The following is an 18,340-nucleotide window of genomic DNA, read 5'->3' as shown; positions in this document are numbered from 1 at the left end:
CTGCAGCAAGCACCTTCTTACAGTCAGAAAAGCAGCCGGGTGTGTGAACAAATTTGGTTCAACCCCAGAAGTGTCAAGTAAGGCCTGAACTGGTGACACCTTTTGTGTGGCTTACAACACATATTTAAGTGTACACATTCAGTCCTCTGGTATAATCACTACGGTAACCATACTTCATAGAGGGCCTGCATTGAGGGGTTGTGCGCTATTTTCATTCACCTTTCATCAATCTGATCTAATTCAATGCTTCAAGCATTGTCGGAAAATCATTTGTGAAACATAAGAGTATTTGTTATCCCTAATTCATTGTGACAAATTGTAGAGTCCATTCCAAGACACCATGAGGGTTTTTAAACAATATTTATAATTAGTCTGGATTATTTTGAATAAAAGAATATCTCAGCCACAATAATTAAATTCTTTTCAAAAAATTGACTAAGAAAATACTCATCTATTTGAATTCCTTTGAATATTTTAGAAACATTTTGAAAGTAACTGTACAAAAATATCTTTATTTAGAATAATTGTGAAACCCCTGTGTGATTATTTCACATTTACAAATATTTACAAATATTTGTAAACCTTGCCAAATGGTAAAATTAGTTTATTGCCCCCATAAAAGTAAGCCCTATTGTTGCATCTGTATATTTTTAGATTTCACTGCTGGGCACTGGTGGATCCTTTGTGGTGCGCCATTGTTGCATGGCACCCAACCATATTTTGCAAGGATGTGTGAATTGCTATCTTCCCATCCCACTGAACCATTTACAAAAAATGGTAGAAAATGGTAGAAAATGGTAAATAATGGTAGAATGCTGTTATCATTATTTAGAAACCATTAGAAGTATCCAATTCCACACCATGAATATTTCCAAAGTTTTACAGGACCAGAGAAATATTTATAAAGTTGAAACAGTGTTAAAAATATTTCTGAAGAGTAAAATGTCCTAGACATATTATTACAAAACTTTAAAATCAATTCTAAAAAATGGCAACAAACATCCGCATGGTGTCTTGGAATGGACTCTATTTCATACTCAAATACCAAATTTCACAAAAGTCATAACAGAATACCCGGTTTTGTGTGAATGTTCACAACGACAATTCCTCATACAACCTTTGTGTTCACCAAATTGTTTTGCCATACAATGCATTTGGAAAATGCAATAAAGCATGCCCGGACTACCTAGATTTACTGTTGCCAGGCCTCCTAAATTGCCAACATACCTCCATACTTTATAATGTACATGCATGTGTAGCAAATGCATGTGACATGTAAACAGTTCCTATCTAGACCATACTATGTATGTCCTGATTTTTTTCCTGTTTCTGTGGCCTTCAACATCGACACACCACCCAAAATGCATCTTGCTGCGCATGTACAGTTTACTAGTAATCCCTGACTGAACGTTTTGTGCTAGCATGTGTAGTTCCTGTTTCATACAACTAGTATCCACGATTTCAACCAGCATATCATTATGAATCACATTTTTTCCTGTGATAAGTTTCCAAGATTTACCAGCTGAACTGTGATTTATCTATGCGATGTGGTATGGTTGTTAATGATAGCGTATTAAAAATATGGTATTCTTGTCTATAATTTTGACTAGCACATGGCATGGGCATGTGAACTTCATATGCATACATCCTTTGTTTTATTACAAATTATAGAAGCCTTCCTTACCCATCTGGAGAGAACTCCAGGTTGAAGACGGCTCCGTGCGTGTGTGGTCTCATGCTCTCCTCCACAATAGGAGCTCCAGGCCAGTTTCTCCGCTGTAATGTTGGATAAACCCTCCCTATAAAATCACTCTGAGCACGGCTGGCCTCGCACCCTGGCCTCAGCCCAAGTTCCCGTTTTTTCAACCAGTCCAGACAAAATTTGTGTGTTTCTACGGCTTCACTGGATCCATTTGTATCCTTCGCTTGTCGGAGGCTTGATTTAGCCATTGTTCAGAACTGCTTTGCACGTCTAGCTGCTTACAAGAAAACACTTCTCAAGTGTCTTGTCAAAAAAGGCTGCCATGTTGATTCTGGACGCTTCCATTTTTCCTTCAGAGAGGCTATCTTTTTCTTTGTTCGTTTTACTTGCGTCCAACATTTTGTGGTCAGATTTTTCAAACATAAAAACTACTATTTCTTTAAACAATTATAGCCTTTAATAGCTGAGTCAACTTTAACAGGCTCAAATTGTTCTTTTTTTAAGATAATACGGAACAGACCAAGAGAATGGACTCATCTAAGCTGATCTGCAATACCATCAGCGCCACTAGACGGCACTGTTTCCGAAGTCTGATCTATGATGTTGTGGCAAGGAGGTTTAAACCTCCTTGGTTGTGGCAAGGACGTGGGTAACGTTACCAGTAGATTTTATTGATGGTAGTCAAACATTCAGACATCAGATCACAACAGAGAAACAAATATTAGTTCCGGCCAAATCCACAAAACAGGCTCACTGTCTCTTGGAAGTTTTTCTCTGGGACTAGGCTAATTCTTCAGTCCAGGTTAAAAATGTTGCTAAAATTTAACGTTAGCATTTCGTAAAACGGGGCCCCAAGTTGGAGGTGCCTTGAGCCTCATCATTAAAGAATTGGGTACCTATTGGCTGTAAATACCCCAGATGTATTACAATAAAACAAATGATCGATTAAAAGAAGTCCAGTAATTTTTCTTTTTGTATCTGAGCCTCTACCTCTACCAGGCTGATCTAATTGTAGAAATTTGACTGTCTATAGTATACTAGTATGCTAGGGGAGTTAGCCGGCCAGGAGAGTACATTTCCTCACCTTCAGGACCAACGCGAAAGCAGATGGATGCCGATCGAAAGTCCTCGTTCTCTGTCAGACTGTACTCATCACAGATCTTTATCAGTTGCAAGGGTGTATATCTACAATTAGATCACCTATCCACGGAGCCTGGTAGAGGCTAATTGTATGTAACTCATGTATGGTTACACCGTTACAGGCTCGCTTTAACCAAATTTGACGTTCTGCAAATTGTGTTTGGGATTCAGTAGATACTTTCTTTTTAAAAACAATAAGACATGTTAGATTGTTTTCAGATCCTAAAGTGTTTACAACATTATGCTAATTTAAACATTTCAATGTAAAACACCCAGACAAACTGTCTACTTCAGGCCACTTTCCTTAGCTGGAAGAGAAGATGAAGACATTCACACCAAATTAAAACAGTAACTGAAACACACAAAGATTGCCACTTTCATTGCATTTTTATTGGTGAAAACCAAATAAAATGTAACATCTTTGCATGGCAAAGAATAGATTTTACTTCTGCACATCAAAACCTTTCGAATATTCTTCAGGTCACAACATTTCAGATTATCAACATATATTGCCTTCATTGAAATAATACTTATCTGGGATCAGTGCAGGATAATCCTCTGATATTACTCACATTCAAGTATTTAATAATTGGCCTTTGGGAAAATTTCCACAACTGAAATAACAGAAAAGTAAGTGTACTGAATAGAACCATTGTGTGAACAATACAGAAAAAGGTGAAGCAATTCAATGCAAAGGATACTGCAATATTATTTCTGTAACCATAGTGGAAAACCAAGACTATGTTGACACTAGCTCTTCAAACTAGAGCACTACATTGATGTCAGAGAAAGCAAGCAATCATGGCAATGTGAGTTCAGCAACTACAATGGTGTGAGCACAATGGTCCAGAATAAGCACAAAATAGCACAAGTTTGACCAACGTGACAAGGAAAAGACACAACTATCAATCATGCCTGTCTCTAAGAAGACGATAGAATACAGCTGACATTATTCTTATGTGTACTTCTATGGGTTTCCCTTACAGGGCAAGTCAAGCTGTCAATGGAAAACCATCACAACATTCTCTTCCTTAGGGATTTAAGGGCCACCTCATCGTGATACCTTCATTTAAGGTATTGTGTCCAAATGTCACTGGGAATGAGCAACATATGAACCCCTCTTCCTCACATCTGCCATATCTTAAACTTTATTGACTAAACAAATGATGGTAAAGTAACTGAAAAAAGTACAGAAAGTCAGAAGGAATATTTGAAGTTGTTCGCTTCGCGAAGATGACGCGGCATGGTTTGCCTCGTCACAAGGTGCTAGAAGGACCTGCCAAGGATGAGAACTTCCTCGGAGTATTCGTCCAGCATGGGGACGTCGAAGAAGCCCATCTTTGTGTAAAATTCCAGCATGCGTTTGTCTCCAATGTTGACTTCACAGTACACACCACTGGACCCTGAGACAAGACAGTAAGAAATTAGTTATTGTGCTTCTTCCCCACTCACACAAATACTGGTAAAATGCATATTCCTAATTTAGCCAAATATTTCAAAATGTAGATTCAGCAACTGAATAAGCATAAAGAAATACCTAAAGGCAGGTATTTACTGTAGGAATGTACATTAGAGCTTAAAGAATTTACATACCATTTGCCTTCAGTGCAGCAAACAGACAAGCCATCATGTTCTTGGCCACACCAGGGTCATCCATTAGGAACTGAGGTAGCACACTCATCCTCAGCAAGGATGGGAACCTCTTGTACAGGTTTGGAGGCAGGTACACCTTGTAGTTATGGAAACTGTTGATGATCTCCTGCAAAATTTTAAAAATAAACATTAATTCAAGTATTCTGAACCCTGATTTGCACACTACTGCAAGTAGTACTGGTAGGGAATTTAGTCCTTCAGCTGTCAATCCCATTTTATGGACAGCCACGCCTAAAGCAATTCAAAGAACCTGACACAGTTCTTGACAAGGTTATCACGAAACCCATCAGTGGGCTTTTACTAATGCTTAAGGCTACAGTAAGGGATAAGGATAATGTCCTGTACAATATAATAGAAGGACAGATAAGCAAGTATTTAAATTGTAAGGATGTTGACGCAGTACACATACCTCAGCAGGGGACAGATTCCCTTTTGCCGTGGGTTTTGGGTACTTGTTGCAAAGATCAGTCAACCAGGCCACCTCAAACTTCTTGTAGAAGTCCTTTGCGTCCAGGGCTGCCACAACATAACCACACACCTTCTCACTGGCGTCCAGAGCCACGAAGCAGAACTCAGAGCTCAGGGTCAGGAATGATCCCACTAGTCTGTGAAGAGGGCAAGCAGAAGGTTGGGCTCAATTAGCTTATCTGGACTGCTCACTCTCTTTCCACACTTTGTCTATAGAAGCTACAAGCTTTTAGATGTCTCACATATTTTAGATGTCTTCCCAATGTCTGTGTACTATGTAATTTGAACACTTTTTCACTCTATATAAGCAACACTATCTGGGCATGCATTACTGTAGACACTTCTTTGTCAAACTGCTGTAGCACTGCTTTACTCTCCAAGCAGAGGTTGAATCGCGCAGATATAGTAGTAGTAGTCGAAAAAAATACACAAGCGCTCTTCCTACTACTACGTAGGAAGAGCGCTTGTGTAATTTTTTCGACTACTACTCTATCTGCGTGATTCAACCTCTGCTTGGAGAATAGCACTGCTTCAATATGTAGCTGGCCTGTCATACCTTACAAATCGAAAAGTGATTCCTACATGTGTCCCCATTACATAAACAATGCATTACATACTTGTCTCCAATGAGGGCCGGATGATCTGGAAACACGTCTGTTCCATCCAGGCCGTCATCACAAGTTTTTCTGCAGACCTCATACACGTCGTCCTGCAAACACATGTGCAATACCTCGGTTAAGTATTGTACCCTCGTAACTAACAATTAGGGGGAAGTAAAAAATACAACTGTGCTTTGTAAGTACCATTCTAGGCAAAATACATGTTGTACAGCATCCATAGTTTGCTTAACCTACAGCATTACTAATTCTTACAGGGTTAGGCCGCAGGGAGAATTTAGCTAAGGTTAAGGACAAGCACAATTCTAGACATGACCAACTTAAAATGGTGTCCATGCATACCTGATCAGGATGCAAATATGGGCGTATGATGTAGATAGAGGACTGAGGTGAGTCCGGTGCTCTCTGGTGGAACAAGTCCCCTGCACCATCGATGGGCAATAATCTCTGTAGGAAAGGAACATTCAGAATACTAGATTAGTAACGCAAAACAGATGTTTGCTGTGGGAGAACACAAAAAAGTTTAATAATGACACTGCAATGAAATTCCCCTGTGGTTAATAAGGTTGATTTGTCTTTGCTTTAGTCCTTTAAGCGCGGACATGCAAAGCAAAGACGAAAAGTTCTTTTCTTTTCGGAATGGCATCACAGTAACAAATTCCACTTTAAAATCTTTCCCTTTAACCACAGAGAAAAAAAACTCCTGCTCGCTTGCCAAAGAAATTAGTACTGACAAGTCGTCTGGTTATACAAGAATGCTGCTATATTCATATCCTTTGATAGTTTTATTCATATCATTTGCATGTTTATCAACTCAGTATTTGATTAAATCAACAAATTTCTTGAATCATGTTTCGACAGCATTCTTATGACCATACACTCATCACATTGAGTTCACATCAACCGCTGGCTGATGAATGCAGAACAGGGCCAACCTCTCACAAAGATAGAAAGAAACTCCTGTTTACTTTGTCTGCATATCTAGTCCACACAGCACGCAGTCCTGGCACAGAATCAGGCTGTCCCAAATGACTGAAACCCAGTCTACACAGTTGTTTCTTTCTTTCTCAGTGAACATAGTTTTCACAAAGTGTGCACATGTCTCCCATCAACATCTAAATCATGAAGGCTTCAAGCAACTTTGCCTTAGCAGAGCAAGATGCTACAATAAGTAGATTTCTTTCCCTTGTACTTGCATTTATAACAAATGAAAACTGCCTTCATGTTTCACTGGTGTGGGAAGACCTGCACCTTTGTGAACACATTTCAAGTCAACAGCGCCGCAGCAATGGCTCACAGGAGCTTGCAGTGTCATAGATGAGCAACTTTGCCTGTTAGAACAAAAAGGTCAATTTCCACAAAAAGAAGGTATCAATTTCTCAATTTCAAGGGGCTTCTTGGAGCCAATACCTGTAATTCGCCTGTCAGACCTCCTCGGAACACCCATGGCTCTTCTTTGCCAGTCAAAAAGGCATCCTTATAACCTCTATTACTCCCTAATAGGAAATGATGGGAAGGAAAATTGTAAGTTCATACATGGTGACTTGAGCACAAGACCACTGTTCCCACATAGCATGAGCAATGCAGCCTTGACTACAACACGGCAAATTTCACTTACTTTTCTTACGCATTAAACAATACTGACTTTTTTGTATCAATGGTTTAAGAGAAAATAAAATTATATCCGTCCTTGTCTGCATTGCTCATTTCCATCATGATATACATGTATTAGTTTGTTTTGTTCTCTTATACCTCTATAGGTTAATAAAATAAGTAATGCCATGCACCAGCTGTTTGCCCTTTGTAAACAAAATGTGATTCACAAGTCTTTTATATGTGCACAATACTTCAAAATTGGTGTGCTTGGCCTCTTTTTACTTTTCATGTTTGCACTTCACGACTTCTAACTTTGGGAGCTCAAGGCAAACAGCCAAACTCTACCCCAGGGCAGGAAAGTCACATGTTTGCACAAAGCTGGTTCCTGTCAAGAATTGACAATTTTTGCCCAGTAAGCATTGGTTGGGCTATTTCTAGAAATGGAGACAGTGCTAGGTCAGTTCACACATAGGATGCCACATGTCCACATATACCTATTTTTGGCACACACATTCTGCACGGGTCTTGTGGCATCAGTCAGAACCAGTACAGCTATAGCTCTGCCTAGACAACCAAAGACTGCAGATGTCATTGACACAGGTTTCTGATAGATTTCTTTGCAAGGAACATCCTATGTAAAATGCTATCACTCCAAAGCATATGTTGGAGCTCCTGACACTGTTGCATGGGTCCATTTCTTTATTGTCATAACCCAACCACAATGCACTTGTGAAAGAGAATAAAAATCCAGGCAACAATTTCTGTTTATGCAGAGCCTGAAAGGGTTCTGTCCCTAAGGAACTCCAGAGTCCAGAATCCATACCAGCTTTTTAACATCATCAGACTGTACACAAATGTTCCTTTCAATAAGTTTACTATTTTAGTATGCTACTGAATGCTGGTCTCTGGGTTATTCCACGGGACAGAAAGGCTTGCCTGTTAAGTCTTGGAAGTCTGGAAAATAATGTAAACTTATGCTTGTATTGCATGTGATCCTGCAGGTAAAACAGGATTTTCATCAGCTGGAAATGGCTTCTTCCAACTACCAAATGTCTGTTCAGCACCAACCAAAAAGCAGGAACAATTTAACTCTTCACGACAACTGACATTTTGGCCAGTAAAATAATACATTTCACATCATAACAGGAGACAAATGCAGCATGAAGAAAGCAGCCACTCAAACAGCGGTCAGAAAAGACCCGTCTCAAATACAAGATCACATGCCCAGAATAAAATTTTTAATAAATGACCTGAAATGGAATAAAAACAGCACATTGAGCCCTTGTGCTGCCTGGGAAAGTAGTGAGATTATTATATATGTATATATACAGAATCCCTTCCTGGGAGACGTGGTGTGAGAATGTGACTTCCCTGTCCCTGGACACTACCTCAGACACCTACCGACCGATCGTTAAACTTCAAATTCACTCTCCAAAAATAGACGGATATCCATGACTTGTGACCTAAAAACAATGTTTAGACAACGTGGAAGCCTTCATACATGTGCATCCTCCCCAGCGAATCATGTGGGTGAAGTTGCTGGTAACGTCACGTCCACCTGCTGTTTACACAGGACAGAAAATGGAATAAGGCATTAGTAAAGGGGTATGGGAATGTGCCATGTCCTGTGGAGGAAAGGCAGTTTGACATCTAGTATTAATGCAGGGATAGTCTGAATCAATGCATCCAGAAAGACATAGTGATCAGCCAGATATACTGACTCATTTTGGCCATGATTTCTTTGCTATCTTTGGATATTATCCAGACAATTTCAACCCAGCATCATACTAGACTTGCCAAAAAACACTTGCAGTGTTGTAATGCAACTGGGCAAAGTAACACCCTGACAATAGGCACACAATCAGTACAGACATGGGAATACCCTCGAGGCATGACTGAAATACACTCTTTTCAGACAGATTTTGTCCAGTCTTTTCTTCTTCAAAACACCAATGATAAAAGCCTTTTGTGCAATGATGACTACCTACGGATATGAGCAGTACTGTATTTTTTCGAAGATGAGAGTGAAGACTTGGATAAAAGATGCCCACTGAAAGAGTGATCTGAGGTCCTGCCTGGAGTGTAACCAACAGAGAATACGCGCAGCAAGGGAAGTTATAGATTGCAACATGAACAGTGCACACTGCAAATGCTTTTCAGCACAATTGACACTGTTAACATTGGAAAATAGGCTGGCTTTCAGAAAAAAGCTTAAGGAAAGATCTATAAAAAGAAAAGCTTTTATTTTCTCAAAAAATTACTGCAAGTTATGTTAACTTCTTGTGAACAAACAACAAGTTGGCAGAATTCAAGCACCTAGCTTTTTCTTTTAGCGGCTTTTCTATGATGGAAGATTCCTGTTTTGTGTGTTGCCAAAAACAGAAATGAAGCCAGCCTGTTTGCAAGCAAGAAAACATAATCACAGCCACTGCCTACCAAGCCACTTGACAAGAGACTTCAGAAGGGCTACTATGCCCTTCAGTTCATAGATGTAAGGGAAGAGTTCGTAGACAGCAGCTCTGTTGGGTGCATTCAGCAGACGGTTGACCATGTCCAGCACACTTTGGCAGCTCTTGTCATACTTCTCTGATCTTTCATGCCATTCTTTCACCTGCAAAAACACAATGAGAAATTCTGTAACACAATACTGGAAATAAAATCCGGACCCTTGACCAACATCACTGTACAAAACATGTTACATAAGATGTTTCAGAATGTCTACTTGGATTGGAGGGTTGAGACGAACATTTTTCATTGTCACCAAACTGACAGGTACACAATATCACAGCATTATCAACAGCTAGCAGTTAGAACTTGTCTACTGTAATAACTTTCCATGCATCTAGGACATATAAAGAACAATGAATTTGTCTTCAGAAGGCTACTTACGTCCTCAGCTGTTGACCTTAGTGTTCTCTTGCACTTGCTCACAATTCTGGAATTTGTCTTCAGCCAGATAAACTCCTCTATCAGGTGGACACCAAATGGACCATGCTCGAACGGGAGAAAGAACAAGTCCACCAACATTGCCAAGTCGTCATACGTCACAGGTTGTGCTGTGTAGAGGGGGTTTATTCTTGATTTGATTTCTTCTGTGTCAGTTTGCATTTCCAAAGGATTAGGTGGACTCATGTCCACCCCTTCATAGTCAACCTGCATCGTCTCTGTTTCAGGCACCTTTCCCTCTATTGCGGTGCTTGTGCTAGGCTGTGTGTCTTCAACTTTCTTTCCAACATCTCCCCCTACTTGCTTACATGATGTACTTTCAGATGACAGCAGGCTTGATGTGGGAGGAGAAGAGACTGCAGGTGAAGAGGAGATATCCATAGGCTCCAAACCCTCCCCTTCCTCAGAGTCCTTGGATTCTGAGCTGGCCGATGTTGAGTCGAAGGCAGAGTCTGTAGAAGGACTGGATGGCAGTTTTGGAATGTCTATGGGCTCCCCAGTCAGGGTATTGACTGGACACATCACGGGTTGAGTGCAACTGCTGGTGGTTGTGGGCGTCATGGTCATGCACGTGTTTACTGTTGTGACAGAGTCTGTTATGACACTGACATTTCCACTTCTTTTTATCACGCCCATCCCACCGCTCTTAGGTGTTTTGATCACCTCCAGCCAGTCCTTGAGTGCCAGTTTTAGAGCTGCATTTCTGTTGTATAATCCTCCTTCAGATTTTGTAGTGGAGTCTTCCGTGACGCCCTCTGTCTCCAGTTTGATGTCTGAGGTGACTGCACTGTTGTCCCCACCCTCTGCCTCCTTTTTGGTCACATCGACTGTGCTTTTGCTCCAAGTCGCCAGCGTGTGGAGGGCCATGAAGTTACTCTCAAACTCACAGTTTGGATTGGTTAAGACCCCGTGCAAGTGTGGCATCAGTGCAGTGGAACGACCGTCGTATGGTCCCAAGAAGACGCGCTTGTGGTCATAGTCGTTGGCATGGATGTTGTCCCAAATAACTGGAGGCCTCTTGATTGTTTTGGTCACTTTCTGGATATGTTCAACACTGATGATCTTCGATACTACCCTTGGTCCTGCAGTAAGGAAACAATTGCTTCAAACTCTCCTCCACATTATCCAAGCACATACAGGTCCAAAGATTACCTTATTTCCTTGATAAAGACAATGAAAGCACCAAGTTGAACTACCAACTCACCGGTCCATAGGACATCTATGTCGGGGAGAAGCTTGGAGCCAACAGTTGTGAGGTATTGTGAGGTCTCGATGTCTGGCACTGCTCTGGACTCACAATATTCTATTGGAGAGAATTCATGAGTTACAAGATAAACTTTGAAAGGGAGAAAGATACAAAGTAAATTTGAAACTACTCTCTGTCAATGACAAGATCTGAACTCACCTGTTGGACAGAAGAGGAATGTTGGTTGTCCAAGGTGCTGGTACACTTCGTTTGTGACAGAAACTTGTGCATGAGCGAAGGACTGGAACACTTCCTTGTCAGCAATGCACATGTCTGTCTCTATGTCATCAAAAAGCAGCGCAAAGGCCTTGCATCCAAAATGGCTAACCTATGAATGATAGAAATCAAGATTCTTTAAACATATGAAATAAAATTAACACAAAGTTACGAGGATTCTTTTGATACACAATATTTACAAATATCAAAAAGGAGTAGCTCTTACCTGTTCCAGTTTCCTCTTGAGAAAGGTAACATCTTTTGCACTGGAGAAGGTGATGTCCAGACCAGGTGAAAGTGCATAAACAAAAGTCACACTACTTTCACTGGCTTCTGCTATCAGACTTGTAAGGTGTTCTGTTGGAGAGGAGAGAGTGAGATATCTTTAATGGTAATTTCCTATTAAACTCTACTTATTAAAGCACTTGAGACGGAAGAGATGCTTATCTTTCACGAATAGGAGAACCAAGAAGAAGCAAGGTGGAGACATGATACACCTCAGGGCAACATGGTGATTAAATTTAAAGCACCAGAAATGCTGAAAATGCCAATTCTCGATATACATTTTACTATGGCACTAAAAAGAAGCAAACACTATGTTATGAAAAAAAAAATGAAATAAATGTACCTGCTTCCTCTACAGAGTAAAGATCCCGCCAATAGGCTCTGTGTTTGTAGTCGTCCTTGGGCGCATACAGGTATGTGTTTAGTCCCATCTTGTTCATCCTGACAATGAAAACCAACAAAATGTATCAGCAAATGTTCATGAAGTACCAATGTGACCTAACAAAACGAAACACATCAACTCAAAATATTCAATATAATAGAATAGAAAGATTCAAACAATGCATAGAGTAACCTCTATATGAGATACCCACCTTCTGAACAGCTCTCGTCTCTGATCTGTGGTCCATGGCTTGCCATAAAAACCTGCAGAAAGGAATTTCTTTTAACTATTGATATCATATTTTGATTTTCTCAACTTAAGAGTTAAGTACACACCTCAAATTAAGTATGCACCCCATTTTGGGGCAAGTCACCAATAAATGTGGGACTAGTATAATGTGAAGTGGGAAAACCCAAATGAACACATTAGGCACCAGATATATTGAAATTCATAGTGTTTTCTTCTCTCTTCCTGTTGCAATTTTGCATGAACCAATAACTTCTTGACACTGCCCCTGCTTTTATTTTCCCCACTCGTCATCTCGGCAAGGTGATCAGTCAGTAGTGGTATATTTTCTTCTTATGCAAGCATTTATTCTATGGATTTTTTGGTGCTATGTTCCACATGCAAATGTTCCTCTGGGTTCCTGCCTCTGGTAACCAGGTCTGAGATCCTCTTCGCATTTACCTGGGCAATGCAACTTTAGCAACAACTAGAGGCACAATTTGAACAATATCATCATCATCACCTTAGATGCCCCCTAATAGCCCCGCAAGGGGCAACGTTTTTGAGTTGAGGTCCCGGGTTAGGGCGGGCACAGAAAGACTCAACAGTGGAAGCAATTACCACGTGCCTGGCAGAGCATTTCACTCCAGAAATGGCAGAATGGTTCTAGGGAAGTACGAGTATTTGTTTTTGTCAGTGCGGGCAAAGATTGGCTGGTATTTGAATTAGGTACATGAAAATCTGGCCATAGCCCATGACCCCTTTCTCTTGCTGGATGCAAAACTTGTAAGATGCCTTTCATTCATCAAATCATTGATTGAGTTTTTCACAACAAGGTGCTTTTGTTCACAATAATAGACTTTCTGACCTTTATCTGATTATTCATGGTCAGCACCATTATTGTACAGCCTCTTCTAGATGAATAATCTGTTAACAGTTGTTTATCACAGAAGATCTGATATAATATCAAGAAAATCAAAAACTGTTTAACAGTTAAATTGGTTATTATAAGATCAATAATTCATCTTTTTAAAATAAAATGTATACATATACTGTTTTCGAATGTTGGGGAGTTAAACCTCATAGTAATTAGCATTCCCGTCAAAATTATTCAACAGAAACTATCAGCGCAAATTAGAAAAAAAAATGCCTTACATTAGATGGAGAACAACGTAGCATGTGCCCAGGAGGAAACATTATTTGCTGCCACCCGAACATATTTGCTGCCCATAATTTAGCCCCTTAGGCCCAAGCGCGCAGACACGATTTGCATAGACGTCAATTCGACAAGATGGATGAGACACAATATGGCGGAAAAAAGGACTACTTGGGCAACCGGATTCTGAAACATTCCTCTCCGGATTCTCAGCACAAACGTATGAATTACAAGGCTAAATGGTACCAGAAAGGTACAGGATGCAATTTATGTGATAATTATCGGAATATTTGGTCGATTCTGAGGAAACATCGGTGCGATTTCCTGAAAATATTCTCCACTTTTCCACGTACCTTCCACAACACCCCTGAGAAAGCGGTTGCTGCACACAACGTTCCCGTTCACGTTCGCCATTGGTGGCATATCTACGATGTCTTCACCGTAGATGCCTCCACACAGAGACTTCTTAGATGTTCTTCTAGGTGTACACTGTTAAATAGACCGTGGAGACAAGCTTTAGCCTGCTATTTGTACTGTAAAAGAAACAAATTTCTCCTCCTCCAGTCTTCTCTGGTCCGCTCAGCTATGTTGGTGGGCGGGCGGTTAGATCCAGTTTAGACAAGTCATGTGAGACACGTCGACAGGGAGGTACTTTTAAGGGAACTTAGTCATGATAAATACAGCGGGAAGACCATATTGAAAACAAAACAAACTTGAATTCACATTACTTTACAGCTCTTCATATTCTATGATAACTATTGAATTAAGGTTATCGAATAAAAGGCATATACGTTTACATTATAGTATTAAAGCTCCCCTTCTATTCAAAGTGGTATATTCTACATGCCAATCAAGGTCCTGTTATACAGCTTGACCAATCACAGGTGCTTTAATGGAACATACAGGTTCCTTGATACCTTTGTAACATTACTGCTGATTGGTGCAGACCCGTCAAGAGAAAGAATGTAAACAAAAACACAACCAGCAAGGCGGATTTGAGTTCAAAGTCTGACCCAAAGAACAACTCATTTGTTTGTCTGTGGAAATGGTTACTCTGCTGTTACAGAGCCCAGTTACGATCTACTGAAAATCAAGTTCAGGTTGTGTTTTCCTCCTAGACTTTTCTTGCAATGCTAGAAAATATGCTCACAACATAATTTATTGACCTTTGCTTGCATCTCACTCTCAGATTTCAATATGGTTTCCTCATATCCCTGGTCAGGACAGCTGAATTTCACTCTTCCCCAGTGTGTAGCATGAGGCTTGGATACACATGTTTCCCTTTGTCTATCAGCCCAATATCAGAAGTATTGGTCTTTTTTTTTTAAGGTGAACAATTTCTTGTTTGACCTACTGGCTGCAAAATACACCCGATATTATTATTATCATTATAACATTAGTTGATTTTATGACATTTTATGCTGAATATGTCATTGTAATCATTGTGATGAAAGTATGCATGTGAATGTTGTGTACAAATAGCTGTGTAAGATAATTAAGTTACAGCTAACGTTACATGAGCTGAACTATTACTAACTATTTTATAATGATGAAGAGAAACCTCAATAGGGCCAGGGTTATTTTAGGAGGGGTTTAGGTCAACTTGACTTTCAAGATGGGCAGCTCCACATCAAAATGGAGGATACCACAGCATCCATATGTGCCTTTAGACATAAGTAACATCACACCATCTTCACTTTAATCTAATGAGATTATGCTCACAAAATACATTGTTGCTTTTAAGGTTGTTATTCTTCCTGCCTGTAAGTTTGCACGACGTGTGACGTTATGGCGAATGACAAGAGAGACCCCGATTGGTACCTGGCCCTGATGGCACCCAACACAAAAGGACCAGAGTTCAGCTGGTTGGACCCCACTGCCATGTACAGGAATGCTGAGGTGATGTATTACAGTCCAGTTGTAGTCTGCTATTCCTTCTAAAAGAAACAATTTTCCTCCTCCGGTCTTCAGAAGACCGCTCTGCTGTGTTGATGGACGGTTCGACCCAGTTTAAACGTCAAGTCATGTGAGACATGTCAGACAGGGAGGTACTTTCAAGGGAACTTCGTATGAAAATACGAAGTGGCAAATCATATTGAAAACATATCTTCTGACTCTGTGTATAGTTAGATTTGTTCAATCAAGGTACTAGATCTTCATGATAATCAATTTCAATAAACACAATGTATTATATTTGAAAGAATAAGAATGCATTCTGTGTGTGTAATGCAGGCTTTCCAACAATGTGTAGCTGACCTCACAAAGGCCTTCAAGCCTGATGAAGTAGACCTGGTCGCTGGGATAGACGCTACAGGTTTTATCCTTGGTACGGCATTGTATTGTTTTGTTATCTTTATTTCATAACTTATCAATATGCTGATGAATGGGTCCTTCGACAAATTGTAATGACTGCAGTTTTCGTGCGTGTTAACAGGTGGTGCTATAGCTTGCCACCTGAAGAAAGGATTCCTTGCCATCCGTAAGTATGGCCACCTGTGTGTCGACGTGGACGATGTCAGATTCAAGGACTATTCCAAGAAGGAAAAACGTTTGGAAATTCGAAAGGATGCCTTCAAGCCAGGTAATTTTGAAAGAGCTTTTGCTTCAAGTTTCAGTTGCTATTGGATTATTGCTTGTTTCAGATTTGGGTAGAACTTTATTTTTTTCTGAAACAAGCTTGCAAGAGACACAAAACTGATTGGCTGCATGATGTCTCTCAGGTACAAAGGTGCTGATCGTGGACCAGTGGATAGAGACTGGGGGTAACATGGGCGCTGCAGTAGAGTTGGTTGAGAGACAACAGGGAATTGTGGCAGGTACAGTTGAACACACAAATATACAATCATGTCGATAAAAAAATGATAGTTGCACTCTTGCTGCACTAACTGCACTAGGTTTTAGTGGGGTTTTTTTCTCTCAGTGATTAAGAAATCATCATTTTCACTTATGTATTGTCAAGAAATTGAAGAAGAAATATGTGGGGTTTTTTCTGGGTATGACTTAGATAAGATGCAACACATGTATTCCAGTATTTCCACATCATCTTCAGTCCCAGCCCTCCTTGGGTGATATGGAATACACCATGTTGTCTAAGGGCCTAGGACAAAAATGTTGTGTTTTCTGTTTCAGTCCTAAAAAAATAGGGTCAGCATACAGCTGAATAAATCAAATTAAATTAAATCAGTCAATGCATAACTAAGGAGGATATGGTATGTGTGATACCCACTTTATCTACCTCATTCTATTTTTCTCCATTGCTGTAGGAATTGCCTGTGTCTGTATTGAAGAGACAGAAGGAGGGAAGAGGCTTATGGAGAAGTACAAGTGTGTGTCCAGTGTGGTTTCCAGGGAAATCCAAGATCAAGTCAATGCCAAGAATCTGGAAAGCTTCAAGACATACAAACCCTTGTGATGTGGGAAAAGGATATTCATAGGTTGATTAACTGTGGTCTGACTGTGTGCATGATACAGTGAAAGCCTTTGTTTGAATAAAGATTGTTCACTGGGTGAAATGTTGATATTTTTATGAATGCAGTTTTCAGCTCGTGTTCAAAAATTGTGGAAGAGCTCACCTTCCAAAAAGTTTGAATGAAGCTTGGCAAACAAGGTGCTACACATATATTTGCATGAAGACCAAATATGGATCTATTCTTGTTAAATGTAGTCTGACCAATAAGTTCCAAAAGAAGTCTACTCTACTCAACTCTACTCTACTCTACTCTAACTATAAATGATAGACTGTAACAGGAAAAGGTAGACCTCACGGTGAAATTTTGGCAAAACAATTTGATAATTACCGGTATGTTAATGTAATCTTTCTTTTGAATCCAAGGTAAATTGATTTGAAAAAACAGGTGGCCATCATCAACATTTTTTTTATCGAAATGAGTTCTGTATTTGCATGCACTTTCTAGGAATAAGTAAGTGTGCTGTAATTTTGTATTAATTTATGATAGAGATGTATGTTTCAGTTTTAGAAGGAATAAGTTGTTGCAAGTGTTATCATGTTTTGTAATGTAACAGTCTGTTATTCTAAAAAGAACTTTCTTCCATCCTCCAAAGGATGTTTACATCTTCTCAAACCAAGGAGCATTTATTAAGTGATGAAAGCTCCTTGCTCAAACACTTTGTGCTCTTATAGGTCTTTTAACAGCATTGCGTCCATTTTTGTGTCTCTGCATCCAAGGGCTCTGCATATCTTCATTGCATGGCAGCTACAAAAGAAACAATTATGTGCCAAGTTCATACAACAGATGTGATGCTGGAATAACACTCATTAAACATACTTTTCAAACTACTTCAGTGTTTGTCTTCTTTGTTGTCTTCCTATGATGGAATTAATTCTGTTGGAGAAGAAGGAAACTTATGATATGTTACTGAATACTGAATACAAGAGCTTGATGACCTCATACCTTCATGAAATATTTTGATCATGCAAATGACATTTGCATAATCTATGCATAGTTAGGTATACCTTCACTAACTTTACATATATCAACATATGTCACAAGTATGAAATGCCTATCGTTTAGCACTTAAATGAATTATGCAAAACAGGTCCTTATTTGCATTTGTTCATGTTCCACATACCATAGCTTACATATGCTACATGTATTAAAGTCATTGTATGGACAACACAAGCTATAGAATTTACTAATAACCTAGTACATGAAATATTTAAGGAATATTCAAGAAGGTCATATTTTCA

General features: G+C 39.7%; 2 protein-coding genes across 5 annotated transcripts; one reads left to right on the top strand and one right to left on the bottom strand.

Moving 5' to 3' along the window:
* Positions 1 to 3,210: 3,210 nt before the first annotated feature.
* On the bottom strand, positions 3,211 to 14,248 carry LOC118413805 (protein O-GlcNAcase-like). 2 transcript variants are annotated; one of them, XM_035817344.1, is made up of 15 exons: positions 13,986 to 14,248; positions 12,463 to 12,514; positions 12,213 to 12,310; positions 11,811 to 11,941; positions 11,528 to 11,696; positions 11,327 to 11,425; positions 10,066 to 11,204; positions 9,613 to 9,787; positions 8,678 to 8,737; positions 6,991 to 7,076; positions 5,923 to 6,027; positions 5,581 to 5,672; positions 4,905 to 5,100; positions 4,436 to 4,601; positions 3,211 to 4,245 (listed from the first exon to the last, which is right to left on the bottom strand). In XM_035817344.1, exons 1-15 carry the CDS (start codon positions 14,053 to 14,055, stop codon positions 4,109 to 4,111), a joined length of 2,775 nt encoding a protein of 924 aa, XP_035673237.1. In that variant the 5' UTR covers positions 14,056 to 14,248; the 3' UTR covers positions 3,211 to 4,108. The 2 variants fall into 2 exon arrangements, with proteins under 2 accessions (XP_035673237.1, XP_035673238.1); XM_035817345.1 differs by lacking the exon at positions 8,678 to 8,737.
* Positions 13,708 to 17,929, top strand: LOC118413810 (adenine phosphoribosyltransferase-like). 3 transcript variants are annotated; one of them, XM_035817354.1, is made up of 6 exons: positions 13,708 to 13,852; positions 15,377 to 15,531; positions 15,865 to 15,958; positions 16,067 to 16,213; positions 16,353 to 16,448; positions 16,896 to 17,929. In XM_035817354.1, the coding sequence occupies exons 2-6, from the start codon at positions 15,421 to 15,423 to the stop codon at positions 17,042 to 17,044; spliced, it is 597 nt and encodes a 198-aa protein (XP_035673247.1). In that variant the 5' UTR covers positions 13,708 to 13,852; positions 15,377 to 15,420; the 3' UTR covers positions 17,045 to 17,929. The 3 variants fall into 3 exon arrangements, with proteins under 3 accessions (XP_035673247.1, XP_035673245.1, XP_035673246.1); XM_035817352.1 differs by lacking the exon at positions 13,708 to 13,852 and adding an exon at positions 14,554 to 14,732; XM_035817353.1 differs by lacking the exon at positions 13,708 to 13,852 and adding an exon at positions 14,789 to 14,961.
* Positions 17,930 to 18,340: the final 411 nt, after the last annotated feature.

The sequence above is a fragment of the Branchiostoma floridae genome, chromosome 4 (assembly GCF_000003815.2).
Source record: "Branchiostoma floridae strain S238N-H82 chromosome 4, Bfl_VNyyK, whole genome shotgun sequence".
Lineage (NCBI taxonomy): Eukaryota > Metazoa > Chordata > Leptocardii > Amphioxiformes > Branchiostomatidae > Branchiostoma > Branchiostoma floridae.
Note: the sequence above shows the minus strand (reverse complement) of the source record. Positions and strands in the feature narration are given on the sequence as shown.